General features: G+C 34.4%; 1 protein-coding gene across 4 annotated transcripts in view; it reads left to right on the top strand.

Moving 5' to 3' along the window:
- UBE2K (ubiquitin conjugating enzyme E2 K) overlaps positions 1–26924 on the top strand; it is a 67394-nt gene that overhangs the window by 31675 nt on the left and 8795 nt on the right. The window contains exons 1-4 of one of the 4 annotated variants that reach the window (XM_035714480.2): positions 236–287; positions 2326–2419; positions 6870–6928; positions 16480–16562. In XM_035714480.2, the coding sequence (XP_035570373.1) occupies positions 285–287; positions 2326–2419; positions 6870–6928; positions 16480–16562 (239 nt within the window). In that variant the 5' untranslated portion in view covers positions 236–284. Of the gene's footprint in view, positions 1–235; positions 288–2325; positions 2420–6869; positions 6929–16479; positions 16563–26924 lie in introns of those variants that run through there. The other 3 variants (XM_025437022.3, XM_025437023.3, XM_049108673.1) reach the window with 3 other exon arrangements.

Genomic DNA, 26924 nt, shown 5'->3' with positions numbered 1-26924 from the left:
TTTTTAAAATACTGTTACATCTCTTGCCATTTTTCATTATATTCCTTACAGTTCTTGGTCTTAAGTGGGATTTTAAGGTAGTTGGGCACTGGGAACAGAATTTTGTATTATGGAGTAATTGGAGGTTAAACTGTGAAGATAATAAAGGATAATTGTTGTGTGATAGAAAAATTAAGCTATGAAAAATCTGTTTTTAACTTTCCATTTTCTTTTTATCTTTGGTTATCTGCAGATAAAGGCCCTACTCTAGACCATATAGGATTCTTCTTTATAATGGATTCATCATGGTGATTGTATTTTTTTTAGCTAATTTAGTACATTTTTCATACACTAATGGTGTGCTTTCTCTAGAGGAGAAAAAAAGACCTATTTTTCTCAAATTATAATTTGGAGGTAGTGACAGAAATAAGGACAGAGGAATACTAATAAAATTAATAATTGTTTATTTAGCATTTTACTAACTCAAGAATTGGGGGCAATCTGGAAGGCAGCTTCTCTTATTTCTCTTATCTCTTCTTTTCCTCCCCAAAACTTTAATCATCCTTTACTATATTCACATTTTAGGGTTATGTACTTTTGGAAAGTGGGTATTGTGGGAAGCTATAAAGAACTTTGAAGACATTGATGATTTGTAAGATCGATTACTCTAGTTTTACTTAGAACTTTCAGGGGAGAAATGGAAGTCCTTTAGTTCCACTTGGGGCTTTTTCCTTGGTCCGTGAAAGTGTGATGCCTCTGATTTTCATTTTAACATTTTTCATTCCTGTGCATACTGGAAACGTATTTATTGTTGGTAAAATTGTATATTTCATCCTCCACCACAAATACCAAAGGTGATAATGATTTTTGAGAGCACAGGAAAAAGTTTTTCATGTGTCGATTTGTAATTAATTTTAGTTTGGGGGCAAAACTAACTTCAGAAAAATATGAAAAACAATCCCAAATGTAAAAGGTTATGAAATAAAACTACTAATTAGAATATTTTAAGTGCATAAAATAAGTTTTTAATCTTATGTTATTAAAAGATTAATTAGAAGTCATGAAATCTTTAAAACTTGGGTTTTAAGATACATGTTTTCAGTTCTTAACATTCTGTATTAATACAAACTAGTAGAGAAAATGTAAAATGCTATCTTCTTGTTGGAGGCTTGGGGGGAGGAAGCCAAGGACCTTAAAACAGTAATTCTTACATTGTACATCCAGTAAGCAAGCTTAAGAAGGTAGGTTTGAAAGCAAAAAGTTTACTCTTGAAATATTGCAAGGCTTTTTTTTCATAAAAGTGGTTATATTGTGTTACTTAGGTAAAAATATGAAATCCTAACCAAAAAAAATGAAAACATAACTTGTAAATTAAGGACTTAGGTTTTTAACCATTGAGAGAGAAAATTTACCATATTAGGAATATAGACTTGGACCAGTAAGGTACTAGTATAGATTAGATAATGTAAGTGGAGAGCTCGTTTGTAGACAGGTACTTTTGAACATTAATGTGAATCCCACTGGAGATTTTTCTAAATCATTTAAGGTCACCATTGACTCAGAATGGATTGAGAAATTGAAATGATACTGTAGATGTGAAAGGACTTTGAGATATGTAAATTGCAAAATAAATAGATATAGATAAATTTAAAATAAGTCTGTTTTGAAAAGTAGGTAGTTGCCACTGAAGTAACTAAAAAGTTTAAACTAAGCAACTTAAATTGAAGAAGGCATTAGATGATTCTAGTGAGGCATTTAGGCTTTAGTAACTTTTAATGGAAAAGGAAATTAGATGCTTAGAGTTTTCACCATCTCGGTGGATGGAATAGTATTTCAGTTAACCAGAACAGCCAAGTTGTTGCAGTTTAAGTGAGAGCTTATATCCTAAATGACTTTTAATGATCCTGAGTTTTCTGTTTATATGGATAGAACTCACTGTTTATATGGATAGAACTCATGTAATATGGGGGTATAGTATAGCAGTGTTCATCTGCAGATGAATAGTCTTATCACTTTGGACCTAACTTACATGAAGTTGGCAAATATAAAATAGGTGTCTGCTATTTTTTTCTAAACATTCTAATAAAGTTAACAAGCCATTGTAGTGTTGTTCAAAGTGGTGTTATTTCATTAAAAACAATGAAGTGAAAATTTGTTAGTTTTTTTGTTTTAAATATTCTTAAAACTGGCTAATTAAATTCTAGAAAAGCACAGGCTATTATTTTTACTAGAGCAGAAAATCAAGTTTATTAAAGAGGGGGTTTCAAAATTTTTTATAGATAATACTTTAAAATAGGCTTTTTTCTTGCTGATATAACTAACATTTATTTTCTGTTTATTTTTAAGACGAGCAAAAATCAAATTAAAGTAGATCTTGTAGATGAGAATTTTACAGAATTAAGAGGAGAAATAGCAGGACCTCCAGACACACCATATGAAGGCAAGTACTTTTTTCTGTATCAAAATATTGTGCGTATTAGAACTTATCTGAAACATTAAATCAGAATAATCTTAAGCATCTATAAACTACATGGAAGATAACTTCATTTGGCTTAGGATATTACAACATTTAATAATAAATTTAGATATTTATATAGATGGATTTTTCTTACTGAATTTTAGCTGATTTTTTTTCTTTCCCCAATATAGATTTAGTGGAGCCAAGTTACAGTTATACAGGTTAGAATTTAGCAGTAGAAAACATCTAGCATGTTAAGCCTCAAATATATGGACTATATAGATGCTCAGTTACCCTTCATATGGTATCTATAACAAACCTTGCCTTAAATTTCTGATAAAAATTTTTTTTTAAAAGCTCCTCTCCCTTGTTTGTCATTTAGCATTTCATTCATTCATATGTCTTCACACAGGCTATATTCCAGATATTTAATTTTCTTTATTCAGGAAAGCTTTGAGTTATCGTTTTAAGACGGAGAAAAGAAAGGAGGCAACTTTGTTGAACTTTGTGTTCACAAACTAAGTTTGTAGCTACTTTAGACTAATTGGGTGGTAAGATATAGAAACAAGCTTTATAGCTTTTTATTTCCTCATTAGGCAAATCTTCAGTAATGAATATTATTGTAATTTTGGGTTATGTAGCATAACCAAGGTTCTTGCATATAATAGGCATTCAAATATATGCTTAGTAGAAATCATAATAACAGAATTTGTGGTAATAGAGCTTTATATGCATTTTCTCATTGAATCCTTAAATCTTATGAGGTAAGTAGTTATCACTGATTCATAGATGAAGAAATTTAAGCTCAGAGAAATTAAGTGCCTTGTTTAAGGTCACACATCTAAGTGGCACAGCTGGAATTTGAGTCCTAATAGCCTTTGACTTCAAAGCCAATGTTTCCAATTACTCTGCTTCTGAATAAATGAGGATTGACTGAATATTGGAAATGGTGGTTATGTCTACTCTGAGGTGGTTCTATAATTCTGTAATGAACAGATAAAAGTTATCAGAAAAGTCCAATAGTCTAGAATATCTTTGTTTTCATTTAAATTTTTAAAGATCCTAGAACGTCTTTAGCATATTCTACTAAATCTTAAATGATAAAATTCTATTTACTGTTTTATAGTTCATATGAGCCATTTCTTGAAATCCTTTAGTATTATATTGTTTATTGAGTGCCTCCTATATGCCAGGCCTTGTCTGGATACTTTGATGGCTGCTGTTCACTTAGTCCTTTTGACAATTCATTAGATGGAAAAAAGATCTTTAGTTATCTTATAAAAATCAAGTTCTTAGTAGTAGATATTGTATGGAATGATACACTAACTTCTTAAAAGCAGGCATTATGAATATTCTTGAATCTTTTTTAGGTTTAGATGTATTTTTAAAAAACAGTATGGCAGTAGCATTATCATTCTAGGACTCTTTCAGCAAACTGGTATTTATAAACAAAGCACCTCCTGAACTAAAGCTAGGTAGGCAGAAAAGTAGACAAATTTTAAAAAATTGGATAGTACTCATTTGAAAGATAATTGAGTTATTTTTTTTGATACTTGAGTTATAAATGTACTATATTCTTTATTAATTAGAAACAAGTTTGGTCATATTTAAGTGTTTATTTCTGCTGCTGCCACTAAATAAGATATTAATGTTTGATAATACTAATTGTTTTTGTTTTGATAAGCCTAGTTTCAATATGCTTTTTGAGTATAAATCATATTCTTTTTATCATAAATAAAATGATTGTTGAGAAGTTCATTTTATTTAGGAAAAGCACTATTGAAGGGCATATAAACTAAGGTACTTTTTTTTGAAACATGAACATGAGAAGTATTTGATATTTATTGCGGGTTCTTGCTAGTTTTTGAGAATTTTTTTGTTGTTTTTTTAAATCTCATAGCCAAGGCAAGTGTTTTCATGTGTAATGTTAAACTGGTTATAATTATTAACTAATGAGGAAACTATTTTATGTGTGTTACAAGTAATCAAATTGAAAAGCAGAACACCCATGTTAAAATTACCATATTGCACATACTATACTTAAATCTATTTTCTTCTTTTGCTATAATAGTGGCAAAGGAACAGTTTAGTTCTTGAACCTTTCTTCCTAACAGTTGTTTTGAATTTATGGAATAGTTGATATTTAAAAAAATTCCATCCCTTCCCTATCTTCTTTTTAGATGAAGTTAAAGATTATAAGTTTTTAATATTAAAAAGCTATTCTTTAAAAAGAAATGATTTATAGTGAAAACTTAAGAGTAATATAGTTATAAAGCTCTCTTAGTTGTGTTGCTCTGATGTATATATATATATATCAAATAATGCTATGGTTAATGTTACAGTGGTTATATATTGAGAGTTGTCAGATAATAAGGCAAGATAGAGCATATTGATAGATGGTATTAATAGCATGTGGAGCAAAAATAGGATTGGGGGGACTCTAGGGTCCAACATTACTTAGATAGTATCTCTGGACTCTCACACTGCTAACAAGAAATTGTTTTGAGCATCCAAGAAGGAAGAACTTTATATGAAAGTTTATAGAGACAGTAATCTTAGAATTTATCAGAAAAAGTAAGATTCTTAGAAAGGAAAAAGAACCTATGTAATACTTAGGCCAAACTTCTATTTGAAGCTAGCAGTTATAACTCTAAACAAAAACAGGTGTATCCATATACACAAAATTTTCTCCGGTATTCTTCTTTTACCTATCCCTTCCTTCCTTCCTTCCTTCCTTTTCTTCCTTTTCTTCCTTTTCTTTCTTTTCTTTTTTTTCTTTTCTTTTCCTACTTTCCTATTTTCCTACTTTCCTTTATTTTGATTTCACTATTGCTGTATGCTCTGATTTAGGCATCTAGTTCAACTCATGCATCAGTCATTGTGCGATACCATTAAAAAGAATTAGCAAGAAAATAAGAATTGGAACCAAAAAGGGCTTGAAAAAAGTGGTACCAAGTGAATTGTTCTTTTGTTTTTCTCCCAGGTCCACATTCATGTATTCCTAACAATGGAGGGAGGTGGATTTGAGAGAACCCAGGATATACTGAGAGTTGAATTATGAAATTATGAAGTTAATGCTAATGCATACTTTTATTTTATTTTACTTTTATTATGGAAAGTGTTATATATAGAAGACAAATGGTATAATGAATCTTTGGTGTGCTCATCATCTAGCTTTAATAACTATCACCTTAAGGCCAGTCTTTGATCTCATCCATCCCTTTATTATTTTGAAGCAAATCCTAGGCATAGTTTCATATGTGTTTCAGTAGGACAGTTTTATTTGTTCCGTTTTGGAATAGTGTGTATTCTCTGTTAATGAATCATAAAATCTTAGGATTAGAAGGTTCCTTGAAGTTAGAATTCAAATCCACCCTCTCATCCAATGGAAGACTTTCCCCTTCAGAGTTTCCCTGAGTGACAGTTATCTTCCCCTTGAATTACCCAGTTACGGGATGCTAGATAAACTTCTTTAAAAATATGTATTTGGCTGCTAGTTGCTCACGATAACTTCAAAACAGAATGTTGCCTTCTCTTTACATATTATTGGCAAGAACAACCTCTTTGTTTTTGTTTTTTAAGGATTTTATTTATTTATTCATGAGAGACACACAGAGAGAGAGAGGCAGAGACACAGGCAGGGGAAGAAGCAGGTTCCATGCAGGGAACCTGATGCAGGACTCGATCCTGGGACTCCAGGATCACTCCCTGGGCCGAAGGCAGGCGCTAAACTGCTGAGCCACCCAGGGATCCCAAAAAACAACCTCTTTGTAAAGTGTTTCTTTTTGTATACCTGTTGAGAGGACGATAATAGGGTTTTTTGGTTTTATTTTGTTTTGTTTTTATCTTTATGCCTACCTGGTATTGTTGAACTTTATTTTAAAAATTTTAACAAGAAGTGTTGGCCTTTAATTTTGGGCACAAGTTAAAAGTTTGGAGGCATTTTTGTATTTGAGAGAAACGAGCTAGAAGTAGATTTTTCCGGTTTATGACATAACCATATGTACTTTTTTTCTGTACCATCTATGCCTTTATACTTCTTGTGTTCTTTATGTCTTTTTATTCTTTCTGTGTTTTCTGTTACTTAGCGACTCTTCTCAGTGTGAACTAGAGGAAACAAAAGGAGACGGAACCTGTATTAATTGTCCCAGTGACGCATTGCATTGTCTTTGGATTTAATGTATTTATCTATCTCTAGCTCTGTTATTCACTGATAAACTGATATAGTTGTGTAAAATGGCTATATGTTTTAAATAACTTCTAAATGAAAAACTAGTGTTTTTATATTTACTTTTTGAATTTCAACTTTTAAATGAATTTGTTGTAATTGAATATAAAATAGTACATGGTTTGAAAAGCTATTTCACTATGTTTGGCTTCACATATTTGGGGTGAGTAGCCTTCTTAACTTTCTGTTTTCCCCATTTTTTAGGAGGAAGATATCAGCTAGAGATAAAAATACCAGAAACATATCCATTTAATCCCCCTAAGGTATTGTAAGCCTATTTTTTGTGCATGAACTTCTAAAATTTTTTTCCCATTTGATTTATATTTTAGTGCTTATTAAGATTACAGCTTTTTGAATTGTTGTCTTAGAATTTAGTATGGACAAGATTTCAGGTAATGGCAGATGGTTTGCTTCTGGAATTAGAATGAAAAGCAAGCTTACTCAGAAGCATCTAGTAATGGCTATAGACAGGAATAGGATTTTCATCTGACAATGGCTTAAATTCTAGGTCTGGAAAAATTTGCAATGTTCCCAAATTTAGAGAATCCTTATACAAATTCTTACTTGCCTCGAAAAAGTTTTGTTTTTTTTGTTTGTTTGTTTGTTTTCTTTTAGGGAAGAGTATATTCTGAATTCATTCAATAGTTATTTGAGTACTATGTGCCAATGTAGTGATAAATAAGACTTACACTGTCCTTGCTTTCATGGAGCTCACATTCTAGCAGGAAAAAAATCATGAATAAATAATCGCAACAGAGAAATATTAAAAGAGGAAATGGAATGCCCTAGATCATGTATAACAAGAAGACCTAACCTAAACTTTCTCACTGAATAGCTTCCTTTATGTCTTTAATTTTGCTATTATCACTTTAGGCTAATTCAGCTTTATTATGTTCCTGTTTTGCCTATTAATTTAATCCATCTTTGCCATTCCTATTCATTCCTTGCAGTGCTGTTTTGTAAGTCTTCCTAAGGTGCAGTTTTGATGTTTTTCTTTCTTTGTTAATAAAGTCTAAACTCCTTAGCTGGGCATTTAAAACCTCCTACAGCCTGACCCAAGTTGTCCTTTCGATCCTAATTTTTTACCACCTCTACCCAAAACATAGATCTCATTTTCCAGTCTAGACTATTTGCTGTTTGTAGATGTTGCTTACTATTTCATACTTTTCTCTCATTTTCACTGGAGTCATTATCTGTATCACTTAAAATTCTAGATTCTTTTTGAGTTCTAGGTAAAGTATCACCTTTCATGTTAAGCTGTATCCACTAAATTGTTCCTCTTCACTAACATTTTATATAATTTATATACAATTGCCTTTGTGAACAATGCAGAGGTTAGGTACACTGACTTCCCTGTGCCTTAGAAATCCACATATAACTTTTGACTCCCCAAAATCTTAACTACTAGTAGCCTATTGTCATCCAGAAACCTTACCAATAACAAAGTCAGTTAACATATATTTTGAAAAAAAAAAAACATATTTTGTATATATATTGTATACTTTATTTTTATAATAAAAGCTAGAGAAAAAAATACTAAAAACATAAAGAGGAAATCCATTTATAGTACTATACTGTATCAAAAAAATCCATATATAAGTTGACCAATGCAGTTCAAACCCATACCGTTTGAGGGTCAACTATGGTACCAACTCAAGTACAGTACCAATTAATGAGGTGAAGGATCATGTATTATACGTCTTTGCATTTTCTGTGGCTCCTTGAGTGTCCTTGAGCATCTGATAGCAGTGACTCAGAAAATGTTCTGGAATTCATTCAGTCTATTGGTTTTTTTCCCATTTAAGAATAGGCATAGTAGGGATCCCTGGGTGGCGCAGCGGTTTGGCACCTGCCTTTGGCCCAGGGCGCGATCCTGGAGACCCGGGATCGAATCCCACATCGGGCTCCCAGTGCATGGAGCCTGCTTCTCCCTCTGCCTATATCTCTGCCTCTCTCTCTCTCTCTCTCTCTGTGACTATCATAAATAAATAAAAATTAAAAAAAAAAAAAAAAAGAATAGGCATAGTAATGGAAGTTCCAGGGTGCATTGGGATCATCTGTTGGTTGGAGTGTCTCTTATTCTGTATCTTATGTACATCTATTTTCTATAGTACCCATTTGATTTTTTTAAATTGTTGTAAAATACACATAACAGAAAATTTACCATTTTAACCATTTCTAACTGTGTCATTCAGTGGTATTGAATACAGTCATATGCAATCATCAGCACTATCCATCTCCAGAACTTTTTCATCTTACCTAATTAAACAGTAACTTCCCCTACTCCATGCCCCAGCTCTGTAACCATTGTTCTACTTTTTCTGTATGAATTTGATTACGTACCTCAATTAAGTGGAATCACACAATATTTGTCCTTTTGTATTTAGTTTATCCATATTGCAGCATGTATCTGAATTTCATTCTTTTTTAAGGTTAAATTGTAGTCAGTGTTCATATATGCCATGTTATCCATCCAACCGTCAAGGGGACATTTTGGTTGTTTACCTTTTTAGCTGGTTGATTCTTTTTTTCCTATTATAAAAGTAGTTTGGGGGTGCATGGGTGGCCCAGTCAGTTAAGCATCTGACTATTGATTTTGGCTCATGTCATGATCTCAGGGTCGTGGGGATCAAGTCTCCATGTTGGGCTCCTCCATGCTGGGCATGGAGCCTGCTTAAGATTCTCTCCCTTCCCACAGGAGATAATAAAATTACTTGTGCAAAGGTGGAAAAAAAAAAAGATTCTCTCCCTCTGTTCCTCTCTTCTCTTTCTAAAATAAATAAATATACATTTGAGGGGAAAAAATAGTTTGTGCTTTGATAGAAATTTGAGAGTTACATAGTGAATTATAAAAAAAAAGAGAACATTTTTCAACATGACATTTAGAGATGACCACTATTGATCTGTTACCTTGTATCTGTGACTTAATTTTTATCCTCCTCTTGGTTTCCCTCCACTGGATTCAGTCTAGGTTTCAGTGTTATCATTGGAATGAATACTCACTTGAGGATAGTTTAATTGTTTGAATACCATAAATTTAACAAAGGAAAATTTTAAATGATGGGACCCAGTGGGCACTACTTTTTTGATCCTGATAAGGAAGGAGTGAGGGCAAAATCTCTAAAATAGTGAATATGACTCCACTAAGAACAAGAGCAGTCCACCAAAGTTCAAATCTACTTCAGTCATTTAACTGGCTTTATATATATATTTTTTAGTGATCTCTATACCCAATGTAGAACTCAAACTTTGTATCCCAAGATCAAGAGCTGCATGCTCCAACTGAGCCAGCCAACACCCTGGCTTTATAATTTTAGGCAAGCTGTATCACTGCTGTGTGCCCTAGTTGCCCTATCTATAAAATCCTCGTTTAGGATTATAAAGATTAAAGGAATTAATCCATGGACAAATTATTACAATAATTCTATGAAACTTTTTTTCACATATTTAATATTTCCAAAATCAAGATATACCTTTCAGTGATGACGTGTCATAATTTAATTTGCAGTTTTTTTTCTTAGGGTACATAAAGTAATGGTGTATTAATTCATGGTATCTGAGATTTAATGAAATAGTAAAGCTTTTTTTTTCTTTAAATGATTTTATTTATTCATGAGACTCAGAGAGAGAGGCGGAGACATAGGCAGAGGGAGAAGCAGGCTCCCTGCAGGGAGACCCAAACGGTACTTAATCCCGGGACTCCAGGGTCACGACCTGAACCCAAGGCAGACACTCAACCACTGAGCCACCCAGGTGTCCCTGAAATAGTAATACTTATAACTGCCTATGTAGAGTAAGCATTATGTAAATATTAGCACTAACCAGTGACTACCACTCTAAAAGGTCCTTCCTTGAAGTAGTCTGTTGACTTCCTTCTGTGACATCATTTGAGAATACAGCATTGATACTTATATTTCCTGTATAAATTGAAATTCTTGTTCATTGCTGGTGAGAATATAAAATGTTGGCGCTGTTTGGAACATAGTTTGATCAAAATGGTAAACATAGAGGGTTTTTTTTTTTTTTTTAAGATTTTATTTATTTATTCATGAGAGACACAGGCAGAGAGAGAGAGGCAGAGACATAGGCAGAGGGAGAAGCAGGCTCCATGCAGGGAGCCCGACATGGGACTCGATCCCAGGTCTCCAGGATCATGCCCTGGACTGAAGGCGGTGCTAAATCACTGAGCCACCCAGGCTGCCCCAACATAGAGTTACTTTTTGACCTATCAATTCTACTTGGTTATCTACCTAGTAGAAATGAAAACATGTCCACACAACAACTTGGTACACAAATGTTTATACTGGCAGTATTCATAATGGCCAAAAAGTGGAAATGACATAAATCTCCATCAACTGAATGGATAAAGTGTGGTAGATACATACCATGGAATATTATTTGGTTATAAAAACAAATGAAGTACTGATAATGTGGTATAAGATAGGTGAGCTTTGCAAACATCATGCTACATGAAAGGAGCCAGACACAAAAGGCCACATATTGTAAGATTTCATTTATATGAAACATTGGAAGAAGCAAATCCAGAGAGTCAAAAATTAGGTCAGTGGTTGCTTAACACTGGGGCTCTGTGAAGGAATGGGGAGTTACTGCTGATGGTTACACAGTTTGCTCTGTGAATATACTGAAAACCATCATGGAGTTGTGCACTTTAAATGGATGAATTATGATCTCTCAGTGAAAGTGTTTAAACATTTCCCTTTGTAATCTTATATAGCTCCAAAGTGATTACATAGCCCTGGCTCTTTTTCAAGACTTGATATTTTATTTAATCAATTTTTTTTTCATTTGTTTTTTAAAAGGTGTTATTTATTTATTTATGAGAGACAGAGAGAGGCAGAGACACAGGCCTAGTGAGAAGCAGGCTCCCTGCGGGGAACCTGGTGTAGGACTCAATCCCTTGTAATATAAAAATAGAACTGTTGCTCTTCAGGCCACTACTATCCTAATTCCAGACATTCCATATTGAGGTAGCTTCAAGATTTAGAAAAGTCTTCCTTTAATCATTCTTTTTTTTTTTTTTTTTAAATCTTTTTTTTGAATACTTTTTTAAATTTTTTATTTATTTATGATAGCCACAGAGAGAGAGAGAGAGGCAGAGACATAGGCAGAGGGAGAAGCAGGCTCCATGCACCGGGAGCCTGATGTGGGATTCGATCCCGGGTCTCCAGGATCGCACCCTGGGCCAAAGGCAGGCGCTAAACCACTGTGCCACCCAGGGATCCCTCCTTTAATCATTCTAATGTGTCTCCCTCTGCCTTCAACTAATTAACCTTAGTTATAATTTAGTATTCTTTTAAATATGATATTCATCCCATTTATGGCATTAAGCTTTTGCAGTAAATGTTAATGAACATAATATAAATATATTCTAGATATGTATTACATTGATAAGAATTTTTACTGATTAGTAAATATAATGGAAAAGGTGGGGAGTATTTGTAAATTTCTTGTAAAGACATTGTGTTCATATATGTTTAGTATGTAGGCTCAAGTTTAATTTTAAGCTTCATGAGATAAAAGTATTGAAGGTAGTTGATTATATTCTCTTACTTCTGTGCAACTAAAATTGTACAAGATTGATTGAAACTTACATTGATAACAGTGGTCACAGAGTATTTCCTGTTTATTATTCTGTAGTATATTATTAACCTGAAGAGCAGAATGTTTGCTTCTAGACAGAGAAGATGTATCTTTGAGTCAGCTGAATATAGTGTAGAAGGAATTTAATCAATGCATACAACCAGTTTTATTTCTAAGGTGAATTATAATAAACTATTAATGAAAAACTCATTAAAATAGGAAAACTGTAGCTCTATGATTTGTCCAGTATGTATTAGAGGTTAGGTTGTGAATTTTCCTGTTTTTTTTCTTGATATTATAAACGTAGTTGTATATGTCAAAATTTTTTTTTTAAGATTTTATTTATTTATGAAAGACACAGAAACAGAGACATAGGCAGAGGGAGAAGCAGGCTTCCTGAGGGGAGTCTGATGTGGGACTGACTCAGTCCCGGATCTCAGGATCACGCCCTGGGCCAAAGGCAGGGACTCAACCACTGAGCCACCCAGGCGTCCCTATATGTGAAATTGAGTATAAATACCATTTTTTAAAGATTTTTTAAAAAAGGTTTTATTTATTCATGAGAGACATAGAGAGTAAGGCAGAAACACAGGCAGAGGGCTCCCAGGGAGCCCAACGTGGGACTCGATCCTGGATCCCGGGGTCACGCCCCGAGCCAAAGGCAGCCGCTCAACCACTGAGCCACCCCAGGCGTCCCTAAATACCATTGCTAATAACTTTTAATGTATCTGCTCATCTGTATACACATATTTAAAATAGCAGTTTTTTTTTGTACAATAAGTTTAGTTAAGGCTGGTTTAATATCATAACATCCTTGAGTTTTAAGGTTGAAACCGGAAATTCATGTGGGAGTGTGAGCTCACGTTACCGTGAAATAGTTCCTGAAATGTTTGAACTAAAGAGTGAATGAATAGGATATTGTCCTCCAGGAGGAGATAAGATTAGTGATGACCTCAGTATTGGTGTGCCAGTATAGATAATAATAGTCTCTTTCCTTCATTTTGGTCTGGTAACACTATGTACATGGTGTTAAGATTTACTTCTATTCCTTGAGTGCCCCTCAAAAGTAATGAGGTGTTCTGAAGTTACCCAGATGGCGCCATTAGTTTCATTTGTGAAAATAAGGAAGCTTGAATTATAATTAGTAAGTCGTCTTAATACTATATTTTGTACCTGTTTTTTAATCAATGTCAACTATGACTGAAGTAGGTTATAAATGTCATTGAATTCTTACTTACTCTTATGTTTCACCCCTTCCAAGTTTTTTTTTATTCTACATTTTTGTTGATATACAACAGAGGTGTTAGCACTATGAGAGAAAGTGACAAATACAGTAGATATTAATTGGGTTTGGAATAATAGGACAAAATTCTGAGACACATGTGGATACCACTAGTGATATTAAGGCTTGAGAAAGAGAAAGACATGAAAAATCTAAGAAATGAGGTAGTTGATACAGAATAACAAAAGAGGAATGGGAGATAAAGAGTGGTTGATCACAGAAAAAACTAAGATAATTATATCTTATATCCATACTAGTGGATAATGGAGTGTCCTCTTGAAAATTTTTTTATTACATCATTTACAAGTTCAAAGGTGTCTATTCCTAAAACTATAGATTCATACAAAGTAACAAAGTAGTTTAAAAATTTTCTTGATCCTGCATATGTGCATATTTGTTTTCATATAGATCCTATAGAGATCATGTATTAAAAGACTGTTCTTTAAAAATCAAGACATCAAAAAAAATAAAATAAAATAAAAATCAAGACATCTTGGATCACTTGCATATCCCATAAACCTTCTAATGACTTAAGTAGTAATTTAAAATTCTTGGGGCCTCTAGCTGGCTCAGTCAGTGTAACATGTGCCTGTTTATCTCAGGGTTGTGAGTTGGAACCCCATGTTGAGTGTAGATGTTACTTAAAAAAACTTTTCAAAAAATGAAATAAAATTCTTTTTCCAATGTTGAAAAGATTAAACCAATTTTCATTTTTTTTTTTTTTTTTAGGTTTTATTTATTTATTCATGAAAAGAGAGGCAGAGACATAGAGAGAGAAGCAGGCTCCCTGCAAGGGCATCATGCCCTGAGCCAAAGGCAAATGCTCAACCACTGAGCCTCCCAGCAGGCATCCCCAATTTTCATTTTAAAGTCACAAAATAAAAATAAAAATAAAAATAAAATAAAATAAAATAAAATAAAATAAATAAAAAAATAAAATAAATAAAAAATAAATAAAAATAAAAAATAAAAAAATAAAGTCACAAAATGCTGTAGTGTCCTTGAGTTACTGAGATTATGTCCTTGAGATTATGGCATATGGTTATTTTATATCTTTATGCTTTAAACTCAATGAATGGTAGAAATTAAGATATGGATATTGTGGTTATATCTGTTATGAAGAGATATTTGTTGTACATATGCCATTTTTGCCTTTCTTCGATCTGCTCTATATTTGAGAGGCATGCTGGTTAGCTGTGTAATAGGTTTGTTATAATGTTGATAGCATATTCATTGAGTGTGAGATACTTTAGATACTTGGGATGCTCTAGTAAGCAGGATATATACTCAGCCTTTTAGGGAAGGCCAGACATAAAAGGTAGAGATCATAGAAGTGTCACCAATATGATGACATAGGAAAATACAGGGTGCTATGAGAACAGATAGGAAGAAGTGATATGGAAACTAAAAATTGAAGGATTAAATAGGAGTTAACCCGAAGAGGGCATCAAGATGTGTTATTGAGAGAAGAAACAGATATAAAAGACCCAAGGCAAAAAAAAAAAAAGTTTTTTTTAAGATGATTTGAGATATAGGCTAGGGGTCAGTTTAAGGGTGCAGGCTTATGTAAAGGGAATGAGCAGTCATTCAGGGGCCTTAAGTAGGGTAATAAGTCAGTTATACTTTAAAGTATCCTCTTGGTTTCAATGTCGAAAATGGATTGAAGGAAGCAGAACTGAAGGTATTAAAGTCTGTAAACTGTTCAGTAACCCAAGTATACAGTGATGGTCTTGTTTAATGAGTTGGTGATTCTGTGGATGAAGTGGATATCTTTGAAAGCAGTAAAATTATTCTAAGAATTAAAAAGGATCAAGGAATGAAAAAATTCCATCAATTTTAGGTGTTTTGAAGTAATTGGTAACTTGAAATGTTTTTTTAGCATATAAGTTAGTAATTAGGTAGGGAAGTGTAGTAACAGGTAGTATAGACAAATCGAGTCACAAGGAGTGAAAGCCATCTGCTTAGCTTCTTTCCATAAATGTCTTAGATTTGGAGCACATATTGACGAGTTAATTTTTGTAGAGTACTTACTTGACTTGGGGCACCTGGGTGGCTTAGTTGGTTAAGCATCTGACTTTCAGGTCTTAATCTCAGTATGGTGAGGTCAGGCCCTAATTGGGCTTCACGCTGGGCATGGAGCCTACTTTAAAAAAAAAAAAAAAAAAAAAAGACATTGCTTGACTTGTAGTAATTAATCTATTAATTGTAAAGGAGTTTTGACTCAAATGACTGTTATATGTGTCAGATATAAAAATAATAGTAACAGGTTCCCCCCCAAAATAATAATTGTAATTGGTCCTTCAAACGCTCATAAGTAAGAACTGATGGACTCGATCAATTTCATTTCAAGGTGATCTGTTAGAGTTAGCATTTTCACTTTGTTGGCTTCTTATTCATCCATGCTAAGACAAATAGGTGATTAGAGACTTAGAATCTGAAATGATATTGTGTAAGTTTGCATGTTATTCTATTGCTAACTATTTGATTTTGGATAAATTTCTTAGACTCAAAGCCTCAGTCTCTCCTCAGTGCCAGTGCCTTTCAAATAAATTGTAAACACCTGGAATTGTTGGGTTTCTTTAGAGGTGGAGCATTTATTAAAAGGTTTAAAAAGAATTTATGTCATTGACAACATTCAGTTTACTGAATGCTTTGTCTTCCACGCCCCTCCCGTCAGCTAGGCAAAATGATGGTAATGTAAGTATGGACTTTTTTTTTAATCTGAGGTTTTCATTTTCTTGGAGTTATACTTGAATTATATGTGTTTTTGTTACTTAAAAACTCAAGTGTGTTTTATATTCTAGGTCCGGTTTATCACTAAAATATGGCATCCTAATATTAATCTGAGGTTTTCATTTTCTTGTAGTTATACTTGAACTATATGTGTTTTATTTCTGTTACTTAAAAACTCAAGTGTGCTTTATATTCTAGGTCCGGTTTATCACTAAAATATGGCATCCTAATATTAGTTCCGTCACAGGGGCTATTTGTTTGGATATCCTGAAAGATCAATGGTAAGAGATTTTGAATTCACCTTCTTCCCTCTCAATCAATTCCAAGGCTATATTTAGAATGTTACGCATGTAATTGCCTCAGAACATAAGCATATATTATACTTTCTCTTATTTGGGCTGTGATTTTAAAACTTTATGACATCTCTTAAGTGCATATTCAAAAATGTGTTGGGATGTGTGGGTGCCGCAGTTGGTTAAGCGTCTGACTCTTGGTTTCAACTCAGGTCACAATCTCAGAGTCATAGCCCCAGCCCCACTTTGAGTCCCAAGATAAGCTCAGAGTCTGCTTGAGATTCTCTCTACCTCTTCCTTTACCCCTGCCATCACCTCTGCATGCGCACTTGGACTCACGATCTCTCTCAATAAATAATCTTTTTTTTTTTTTTGAAGTGTGTTAGAATTGAGATCACAGTGATTTACATAGTGACTTATTAGGTAATGTCAGATGCTAGCTTTATATTTTGAAAAGTCTTGATTTCATTTGTGGTAAATTTGGTTCTTTGCGATCTCTGGAAGATACTTGTGAAAGATTAAAAAAATTAAGTATTGAAGTAATCAGCTCTGATTTGGATGGAATATAGGCAACAAAAATCTTAAAAGTTATGTTAAGTGAGCTTAGTCAAGGTTCTCAAATTCAAAGAAACGAGTACCTATCTTTGTAAGTGATATCTTTATTTGCATAGCACTTTATAGTGCTTTCAACATGTTTTGTCTGATTTGCTGTTAGTAGCAGAGTGTTTAGGAGTTCCTACCCTGGAGCCATTAAGTTCAAATCCTCACTCTGCTATTAATTCAGCTGTGGTCTTGAGCAAATTACCTAGACTTTGTGCCTTAGTGTCCTCATCTCACAAGATGGGGTTAAAACCTACTTCATAGGATATTAAAAGGATTAAGTGAATTGTTTTATGTAATTTTCTTAGAGTAGAGCCTGGCATATTCTAACAGTATGACTATAAAAAACTAAGACAAGAAGTATATAACAGGACATCAGAATGGGCAAAAACACTAATAAGCTATGTGTTTGATTTGTTAAGAAAGGGAAAGAATGGAACCTGAACAAAGTGAAACAGGAATGACATATAATGTTTGTGTGATTTGGTTTATTTAGTCTGGATAAACAGACAAGAACTCATGATATGGTTTTGCTTTTCCATTCTAATAGAACATCTGAGTAAAGCCTCCTCCCTCGGATCATCTCTTGGGGTCTGATTTCGTGATCTGTAGTCCATACCCTTAAACATTGAATAGTGTGGAATAGACCTTGTTTTATTCTGTCACTCTTTTATTTATTTTATTTATTTTTTATTTTTTTATTTTATTCATTTATTTATTTTTATTTATGATAGTCATAGAGAGAGAGAGAGAGAGAGAGAAGCAGAGACACAGGCAGAGAGAAGCAGGCTCCATGCACTGGGATCCCGATGTGGGATTCGATTCCGGGTCTCCAGGATCGCGCCCTGGTCCAAAGGCAGGCGCCAAACTGCTGCGCCACCCAGGGATCCCTCTTTTATTTATTTTAAAATCTGTACAGTAGCTATACTGAATAATTTTAAGATTTTTATTTAAATTCAGTTCATTAACATATAATGTATTACTGGTTTCAGAGGTATAGAGGTCAGTGATTCATCAGCCTTATATAATGCCCAATGTTCATTACATCACATGCCCTCCTTAGTGTCCATCATCCAGTTACCCCATCCCTCCATCTTCCTCCTCTCCATCGACTGTCAGTTTGTTTCCTTTGATTGAGAGTCTCTTATGATTTGTCTCCCTCTCTGATTTCATCTTTTATTTTTTCCTTTCTTCCGCTATGATCCTGTTTTGTTTCTTGAATTCCACATCTGAGTGAGATCATGTAATTGTCTTTCTCTGACTTATTTTGCTTTGCATAATATACTCCAGTTCCATCCATGTCATGGTAAATGAAAGATTTCATTTTTTTAAATTGATGGCTGAATAGTAGTATACACAAACACACACACCACATCTTCTTTATCTACTCTTCTGTTGATGGACATGATGGCTGTTGTGGAAATTGCTGCTATGTGCACATGCCCCTTCAGCTCACTACATTTGTATCTTTTGGTAAATATCCAGTAGTGCAATTGCTCGGTCGTAGGGTAGCTCTATTTTCCATTTTTTGAGGAACCTCCATACTTTTTTCCAGAGTGGGTATACCAGTTTGCATTCCCACCAACAGTGTAAGAAGGTTCCCCTTTCTTCATATCCTCACCAACATCTGTCTTTTATTTACTTATTAATTTTAGCCATTCTGGTCAGCGTGAGGTGGTATCTCATTGTGGTTTTGATTTGTATTTCCCTGATGCCGAGTGATGTTGACTATTTTTTCATCTGTTGGCCATTTGTATGTCTTTTTAGGAGAAATGTCTTTTCATGTTTTCTGCCCATTTCTTGATTAGATTCTGTCATTCTTTTATTTTGTGACTTTTCACATTTTGTAGGCCTCAGTGTTTTTATCCATAAAGTTATCTCAGAGTCCTCTTAGAGTAGATTGGTCATTCAATGATACTAATGAATTTTTGCAGACATTGTACTTCTTTCTTTCACCTGGTTTCTGGGACATTAGTTCTTCTATTCTCCCCCTTTCTGTGCCTATTCCCTGGACTCCTTAACTATTTCCTCCCTCGTTTCTAGGAGCTTTGCAAATGAGAATACCTTGGTCCTCTCTTTACTTCTGCTGCTTTTCATCTGTACTCACTTCCTTGGTATACTCATCTGATTTTAAATACCAGCAACTCATAAATTTATCTTTCTTGAACTCCAGACTCATATTCTCATGTCTGCTTAACATCTCTACTTCAATATGTGTGTAGTAGACATCTCAAACATGTTGAAAACTGAATTGATGTTCCCCCAACCCAAAACCTGTATCACTTCATCTAAGTTATTGGCAGCTACATTCTTGCATTTGTTCTGGTCAAAACCTCATCATGATCCTTGGTTCTTATTTCTCTGGTACCCTGTACTCTGTTTATAAATCTGTTGGTAAAACCTCCAAAATTTTATTAGCAGTTTCACTATTACTACCTGGCCCGAGTCACATTACCTCTTTCCTGAATGATTACTGTAGCCTGCCTCTCTGCTTCTGATTTTACCCTACTCAGCAGTTCTCGGCAGCCAGAATGATACTTATCTCTCTGCTCCTCCTGACATCCCCTTTTAAAAACAAATAAAGCTCCAGACTAAAATTTTCCACTGACTTCCCTTTTTGTTCAGAATTAAGCCAGCAATAACCGCACTTCTGATTATCTCCCTATAGACAGTTGAAAGATTATGGTATATTATGTAGAAAGAGAACTTGGCACTTTTGTACAGAAACACTTTTTGTCAACTGTCCCATTTCCTTAGGCTGGTGTGAAATAGCTGAATTTAGTCTCATTTCATATTTATATAATTGTAATATTTAAAAATGTCAAAGACACATTGGATAAAAATAGGTGACATTAGGTATACATGGATATCTAATACCCTAAGCTGCCTCCCACCAGATTTATTGAGGTATAATTGGCAGTGGTTATTCATGTTTATTTAGCTTCAGAGCTGGAATTTGGTAAAGAAAACTACAGGATAATAATATTCAGAAAAATAAGGGATGCCTGGATGGCTCAGTCGTTGAGCGTCTGCCTTTGGCTCAGGGCATGATCGTGGGATCCTGGAATCAGGTCCCACATCGGGTTCCCCACGGGGAATCTACTTCTCTCTGTATCTCTCCTGAATAAATAAATAGAATATTTTTAAAAAAGAAAATAAATTGAATAAACATTGAGTAATTTCTAGGTGTACTAGAAAAAATTTGTCTTGGTCTTTTGTTAATACATGTAGATGGTGAGTTACCTTTAATGTTTAACAACTCTATGTTAGTATGGTTTATTTTTTTAACTCCACAATGTGTCCTATGTAGAAACTATTTTCTGATGTTTTTCCACTGACAACCTATTATGACTATAGGTGTCTATTTACCTGGGGAAATAGAAGAAAACGACTACACATAAAAATTGTACTTAAATGTGGGCAGCCCGGGTGGCTCAGTGGTTTAGCGCCACCTGCAGCCCAGGGCGTGATCCTGAAGACCTGGGATTGAGTCCCACGTCGGGCTCTCTACATGGAGCTTACTTCTGCCTCTGCCTATATCTGCCTCTCTTCTCTGTGTCTCTCATGAATAAATAAAATCTTTTAAAAAAATTGTACTTAAGTGATATTGTCCTTAGGCATTAAGAGAATACCTAGATGGTTGATAAGCAGTGCTTAGCATTATTAGTCATCAGGGAGATGCAAATTAAAATTACAATTAGATACTACTACACACTTATAAATAGTTCTTGTGCTCTGATGGTAGGAATGTGGTTCAACCACTCAACCTGCAGTATCCACCAAAGCTAAATATGTACCTTTGATATGGCCTAGCAATTCCACTCCTAGGTCTCTATGCAAGAGAGATGAATGCATTTGTCCACTAAAAGACTTGTACAAGAGTATTTATAGCACGTTTAATCAATAACCCAAATGTCTATCAATAAGAAAATGGATACTAATGGAATAATTATACAATGAAATGCTACACAGCAGTTAAAAAAAAAAAAGCACATTAACATGAACAACATGGATAATTCTCACAGACATGCTGAGTGACCAAAGCCAGACACAAAGAAGCATATATTGTATGATTCTGTTACCAAATTCAAAATAAGCCAAAACTAATTTATGATGATTGAAAGCCCTACTGAGTCTGTGTGCATAAATATTTAATTAGTCCTCTTAACTGTTTATTGAGATCTGAGCAAAATTAATTTACTGAAGATAGGTTTGCAAGGTACATCATCCACTGACTATTAAAATTAGCTGACACATTTTGAAATTTTACATTCTTATTTGCCTGTTAGGATTTGTTTTTTTCCACACAATCCTAAAAATCTCAGTGTATTATGAATTTAGTCAGTACTACGTAAAAAGAACAGTAAATGTAGTGAAAGATTGTATTTTCACTTGTATACTTTTTCACATTACTAAATTTAGATTTAAAAATTAATGTAGAGCAGTCAAAAAATACGCACATTTCTTTACACTATCAAAGATGCTATATTACAGTATTTAAAGCCAGAAGACTAGGTTTTGGTTTGATAATAATTTTATTACAACTGGTTATTAATTTTTTGTCCAGCTTTTTAAAACTTTGCATTTAGGGTATTTTTCCCTCTAGCATCTAGTATTTATTTATTTATTTATTTATTTATTCATTTTACCTGCACCCACTCTTAAAGTGTGTGTGTGTGTGTGTGTGTGTGTTTTAAGGGAGGGGTGCAGAAGGAGAGGGAGAGGGGAGAGAATTCTATGCAGACTCCACACCCAGTGCAGAGCCCAACATGGGGCTTGATCTCACAATCCTGAGATCATGACTTGAGCCAAAATCAAGAGTCCTACACTTAACCAGCTGAGTCCATTTTTTGTTTTTATTGAAGTGTAGTTGACATACAATATTAGTTTCAGGTTTCATTTAGGTATCTTTTAGCCAACTAATGTTTTTTTAAGATTTTATTTATTTATTCATGAGGGACACAGAGAGAAGCAGAGACACAGAGGGGAAAAGCAGGCGCCACGCTGAGCCACCCAGGGATCCCACCAACTAATTCTTAATAGCTGATAAATACCTCCCCTAATATTTCATTATGAAAAATTTTAAGCATACAAAAAAAACATAACTTTTTCTCATTGAGATTGTTATGAATCAAATCTAAGATTTTTTTTTTCTTCCATATTGAGAGCAAAGTGTCCCTTTCAGCATTCATCTTTAGGTCCTTAGTTTCTGATTTTTTGAAGTTGTAAGTCCAGGAATTTATAATAGTTTGTGTATTCTAAATTAAGACACTATAAATAAAAGAAGTAGAAAGTATTTATAATAAGAATTTACAAATCTGTAAGGGAAGAGTTTCTCACTTTAAAAAATGTTTTTTATACTGTAAAATACATATGACACAATTTATCATCTTAGTTTTTTTAATTGACATATATAACATGAAATCTTAACTGTTTCAAGTAAGTGGTAAGTGTACAGATGAGTATTATTAAGTATATTCATAGTGTGCTACTAGTCTCTAGGACTTAATTTTTTTAAAGCAGTACTAGGTTCACAGCAAAATTGAGAAGAAGGTATAGAAATTTCCCATATACATATGCATAGCCTCCTCCATTATCAACATCTTCTATCAGAATGGTAAATTTGTTGCAGCTGATGAATCTGCATTGACATCTCTCAGTCACCCAAAGTCCTTTTGTCTATATTATGATTCACTCTTGGTATTGTCTATTCTGTGCATTTGAACAAGTGTATGATGACATGTATCCATCATTGTGTACAGAGTATTTTCAGCACTCTAAAAATGTGCTCTCTTCATCCTTCTACCCTACTCCCTTCCACCTTTTCATCTTTTGAACCTGAATCTATACCTTTTAAATAATAACTTCCCATTTCTCTCACCCTCCAACCTATGACAACCACCATTCTACTTTCTGTCTCTCTAAATTTGACTTTTCTCAGTACTTCATGAATCATAGTATTCCTGGCTTCACTTAACATAATGTCATCAGGTTTCATTCACATTGCAGCATGTGTCTGATTTGTCTTCCTTTTTTTTTAAGGCTGAATAATATTCCATTGTGTGTATGTATATACCACATTTTGTTCATGGGTTGATGGAAATTAGTTACTTCTACCTTCTGGCTATTGTGAATAATGCTTGTTATGAACATGAGTGTACAAATATCTGAGTCCCTGCTTTCAGTTATTTTGGATATGTACCTAGAAGTGGAATTGTTAGATCATGTAGTAATTCTGTGTTTAATTTTTTTGGAGAATTGCTATACTGTTTTCTGTAATTGTTCCATGCATAAGGATTCCAATGACTCCACATCTTCACCATCAGCTGTTGTTTTTGTTTTGTTAACATCCTAACAGATGTGAGGTAGTATTTCATTATTTGATTTGTTTCCCTAAGGGTTAGTGATACTAAGCATCTTTTCATGCACTTATCAGGTAATTTGTATATCTTCTCTGGAGAAATGTTTGTTCAGGTCCTTTCTTATTTTTTAATTGGGTTTTGTTGTTGAGTGATAGGAGTTATATATTTCAGAGATTAACCCTTTATCAGATACATGATTGGCATATATATTCTCACATTCTCTGGCGTGCTTTTCATTTTATCCTTTGCATAGGAGGTTTTTCTGTCTACATAGTTAATTTTGCTATTAGAGGGATCCCTGGGTGGCGCAGCGGTTTGGCGCCTGCCTTTGGCCCAGGGCGCGATCCTGGAGACCCGGGATCGAGTCCCACATCGGGCTCCCGGTGCATGGGGCCTGCTTCTCCCTCTGCCTGTGTCTCTGCCTCTCTCTCTCTCTGTGTGACTATCATAAATAAATAAAGATTTAAAAAAAAAAAATTTTGCTATTAGACCAATTTCCCTGTTTTTTCTTTTGTTGCCTGTGCTTTTGATGTTCTATCCAAGAACTCATTGTCAACTCCAGTGTCATGAAGCCTTCCCCTGTGTTTTCTTTTAAGAGTTGGATAATTTGGGACAGCCCAGGTAGCTTAGCGGTTTAGCGCCGTCTTTATAGCCCAGGGCATGATCCTGAAGACCCGGGATCAAGTTTCATGTTGGGCTCCCTGCGTGGAGCTGCTTCTCCCTCTGCCTGTGTCTGCTTCTCTCTCTTTCTCTCTTTCTCTCTCTTCTCTTTCTCTCTCTTCTCTCTCATGAATAAATAAATAAAATCTTTAAAAAAAAGAGAGAGTTGTATAATTTTAGCTTTTGCACTTGGGTCTTTGATCCATTTTCACTTAATTTTTATGTATGTGTAAAACAAGGATCCAAATTCATGCTTTTGAGGGCTCAAGTTTTAAAAATATTTTGGCTTATTGAGATATAATATATAAAGCTATGTAGTGTTATTAGGTTTTGCTCAGATTTGTGAGATTTAAATAGCTTTTATTTTATGTTTTCTTATTTTTATTGCAACTTAAAATTATTGTGAGTTTATTTTTTTTTTTAAGATTTTATTTACTCATCTCACTGAGTATGCATGAGTGAGGGGAGGGACAGAGGGAGAAGCAGACCTCCCACTGATCAGGGAGCCAGATGTGGGGCTCCATTCCAGATCCCAGGATCATGACTTGAGCCAAAAGCAGATTCTTAACAGAAGGAGCCACCCAGGTGCCCCAAATTATTGTTGGTTTAATAATTGTTTTAGTATGAAATACTTCCTTGAAGGGTGCCTGGGTGTCTTGGTTTAAGTGTCTGCCTGCTTCTCCCTCTCCCTCTACCTGCCACTCCCCCTGCTTTTGTGTGTGCCTGTGCGCACTCTGTCAAATAAAATCTTAAAAAAAAAAAAAAAAAAAAACCTTCCTTGAATGAAGATTTTTCTTTAGTATTCAGATAAATTTCCTTGAAAGAAATAATTGTATTAATTAAAATTATATAACTTAAGATTTTATTTATTTGAGAGAGTGAGGGTGCGCGTGAGCAGGGGAGAGGGGTAGAGGGAGAGAAGCAGATTCCCCATTGACCAGGGAGCCCCAGGGTTCTGAGATTGAGCCCTGCATTGGGCTCTGTACTCAGGGGAGTCTGCTTCTTCTTCCTCTGCCCCCCTCATTTTTCCCCCTGACTCGTGCTCTTTCTCTTTTAAATAAATATATAAATCTTTAAAAAAAATTCTGTTCTCTTTAATGCTAGTTTAGCATTTCAGCTAATTTTTGTGTTCTAACCAATTTTTCCTATTCTTGTAAGCCTTTCTAAAAGGGTAGATTGATCAATAAAAAATTTTACTCTGATTGCATTTTAGATGGTTCATTTGTAAGTAATTTTTAATTAATATATAAGATACAGATCTACAGTCGTGTACTGATTTTATTGTATTGTTTTAAAACAGTCTTTCTTTCTTTCTTTCTTTCTTTCTTTCTTTCTTTCTTTCTTTCTTTCTCTCTCTCTCTCTCTCTCTCTCTCTCCTTCCTTCCTTCCTTCCTTCCTTCCTTCCTTCCTTCCTTCCTTCCTTCCTTCCTTCCTTCCTTCCTTCCTTTTTATTTATTTTAGAGAGGGAGGGAAAGAGTCTTAAGCAGACTTTGCATTGAGAGAGCCTGACATGGATCTGTCTCACAACCCTGAGATCACTACCTGAGCTAAAACCAAGAGTTGGACACTTAACTGACTGGGCCGCCCACATGCCCCTAGAACAGCCTTTCTTAATTAGCTCAAACTGTAATCCGTTAAAGCAGTATTTCTCAGATATTAGGTTGCATAAGAATCACTTGGAGTGCTTGTTATAAATCACCCTAGAGTTTCTGGTTCAGTAGGTCTGGGATGAGACTGAAGATTTTCATTTCTTAAAGTTCCCCAGGTGATGTTGACACTACTGGTAGGTGAAACTACACTTTATGAGATACAGTGCCTTAAGGCGTCCATTGTTGGTAAAAAAATTAACTTTTATTGTAATCATCTAGGATGGTGACGTCCTGGAAAATTGAGAAAAAAGTGACTCAGTAATTTTCTCTGATCCATGGTTATAATGAAGAATCCATTTGAAAAAGATTTAGAATGATCTAATTTGTATGGTTAAAATGGGTATATTGGGGGGTGCCTGGCTAGCTCAGTCAGTAGAGCATGTGACTCTTGATCTCTGGATTTTGAGTTTAAGCCCCACGTTGGGTGTAGAAATTACTTTAAAATCTTTTAATAATAATAACTTTTTTTTTTAAAGATTTCATTCATTTATTCATAGAGACACAGAGAGAGAGAGAGGCAGAGACACAGGCAGAGGGAGAAGCAGGCTCCATGCAGCGAGCCCGATGTGGGACTCGATCCCGGGTCTCCAGGATCACACCCCGGGCTGCAGGCGGCGCTAAACCGCTGCGCCACCGGGGCTGCCCTAAAATCTTTCAAAAATAAAATGGGTTTATTATTTAGTACTCTTCAGCATTTTATGTATTTCATTGTTGTGTTTGTATTTATAATATTTCTGTATTGATCAAAGAGTTCCCTAACAGAAATGCTAAGAATCCTTGCTGGTTGTAGATACCATTTTTTAGATAAATATTTGCTTTATATAGGTGCATAAATTAACTGATATATTTAAAGCAAATAACTTGCTCTAGTTCAGTATGTTATGAAATGATTTCAGGCTTTCTTGAAAATAAGGAATATTTGCTTGATGGTATCTTATGTGTTTTTGGAGTGGCATTGAAAGAAAGTTACATGTACGTACTAGTTTACCACTTTATGTCTAGAGAAATGGATAGAAAGTCAAGTCAGTGAGTAAAGCTGACCAAAAGGATATTGGCAACAATAAGAAAAGTAAATCCAG

This window comes from Canis lupus, chromosome 3 (assembly GCF_003254725.2).
Source record: "Canis lupus dingo isolate Sandy chromosome 3, ASM325472v2, whole genome shotgun sequence".
In the NCBI taxonomy this organism is placed as follows: Eukaryota; Metazoa; Chordata; class Mammalia; order Carnivora; family Canidae; genus Canis; species Canis lupus.
The sequence above is the reverse complement of the archived record's forward strand: the minus strand, read 5'-3'. Positions and strand labels throughout refer to the sequence as shown.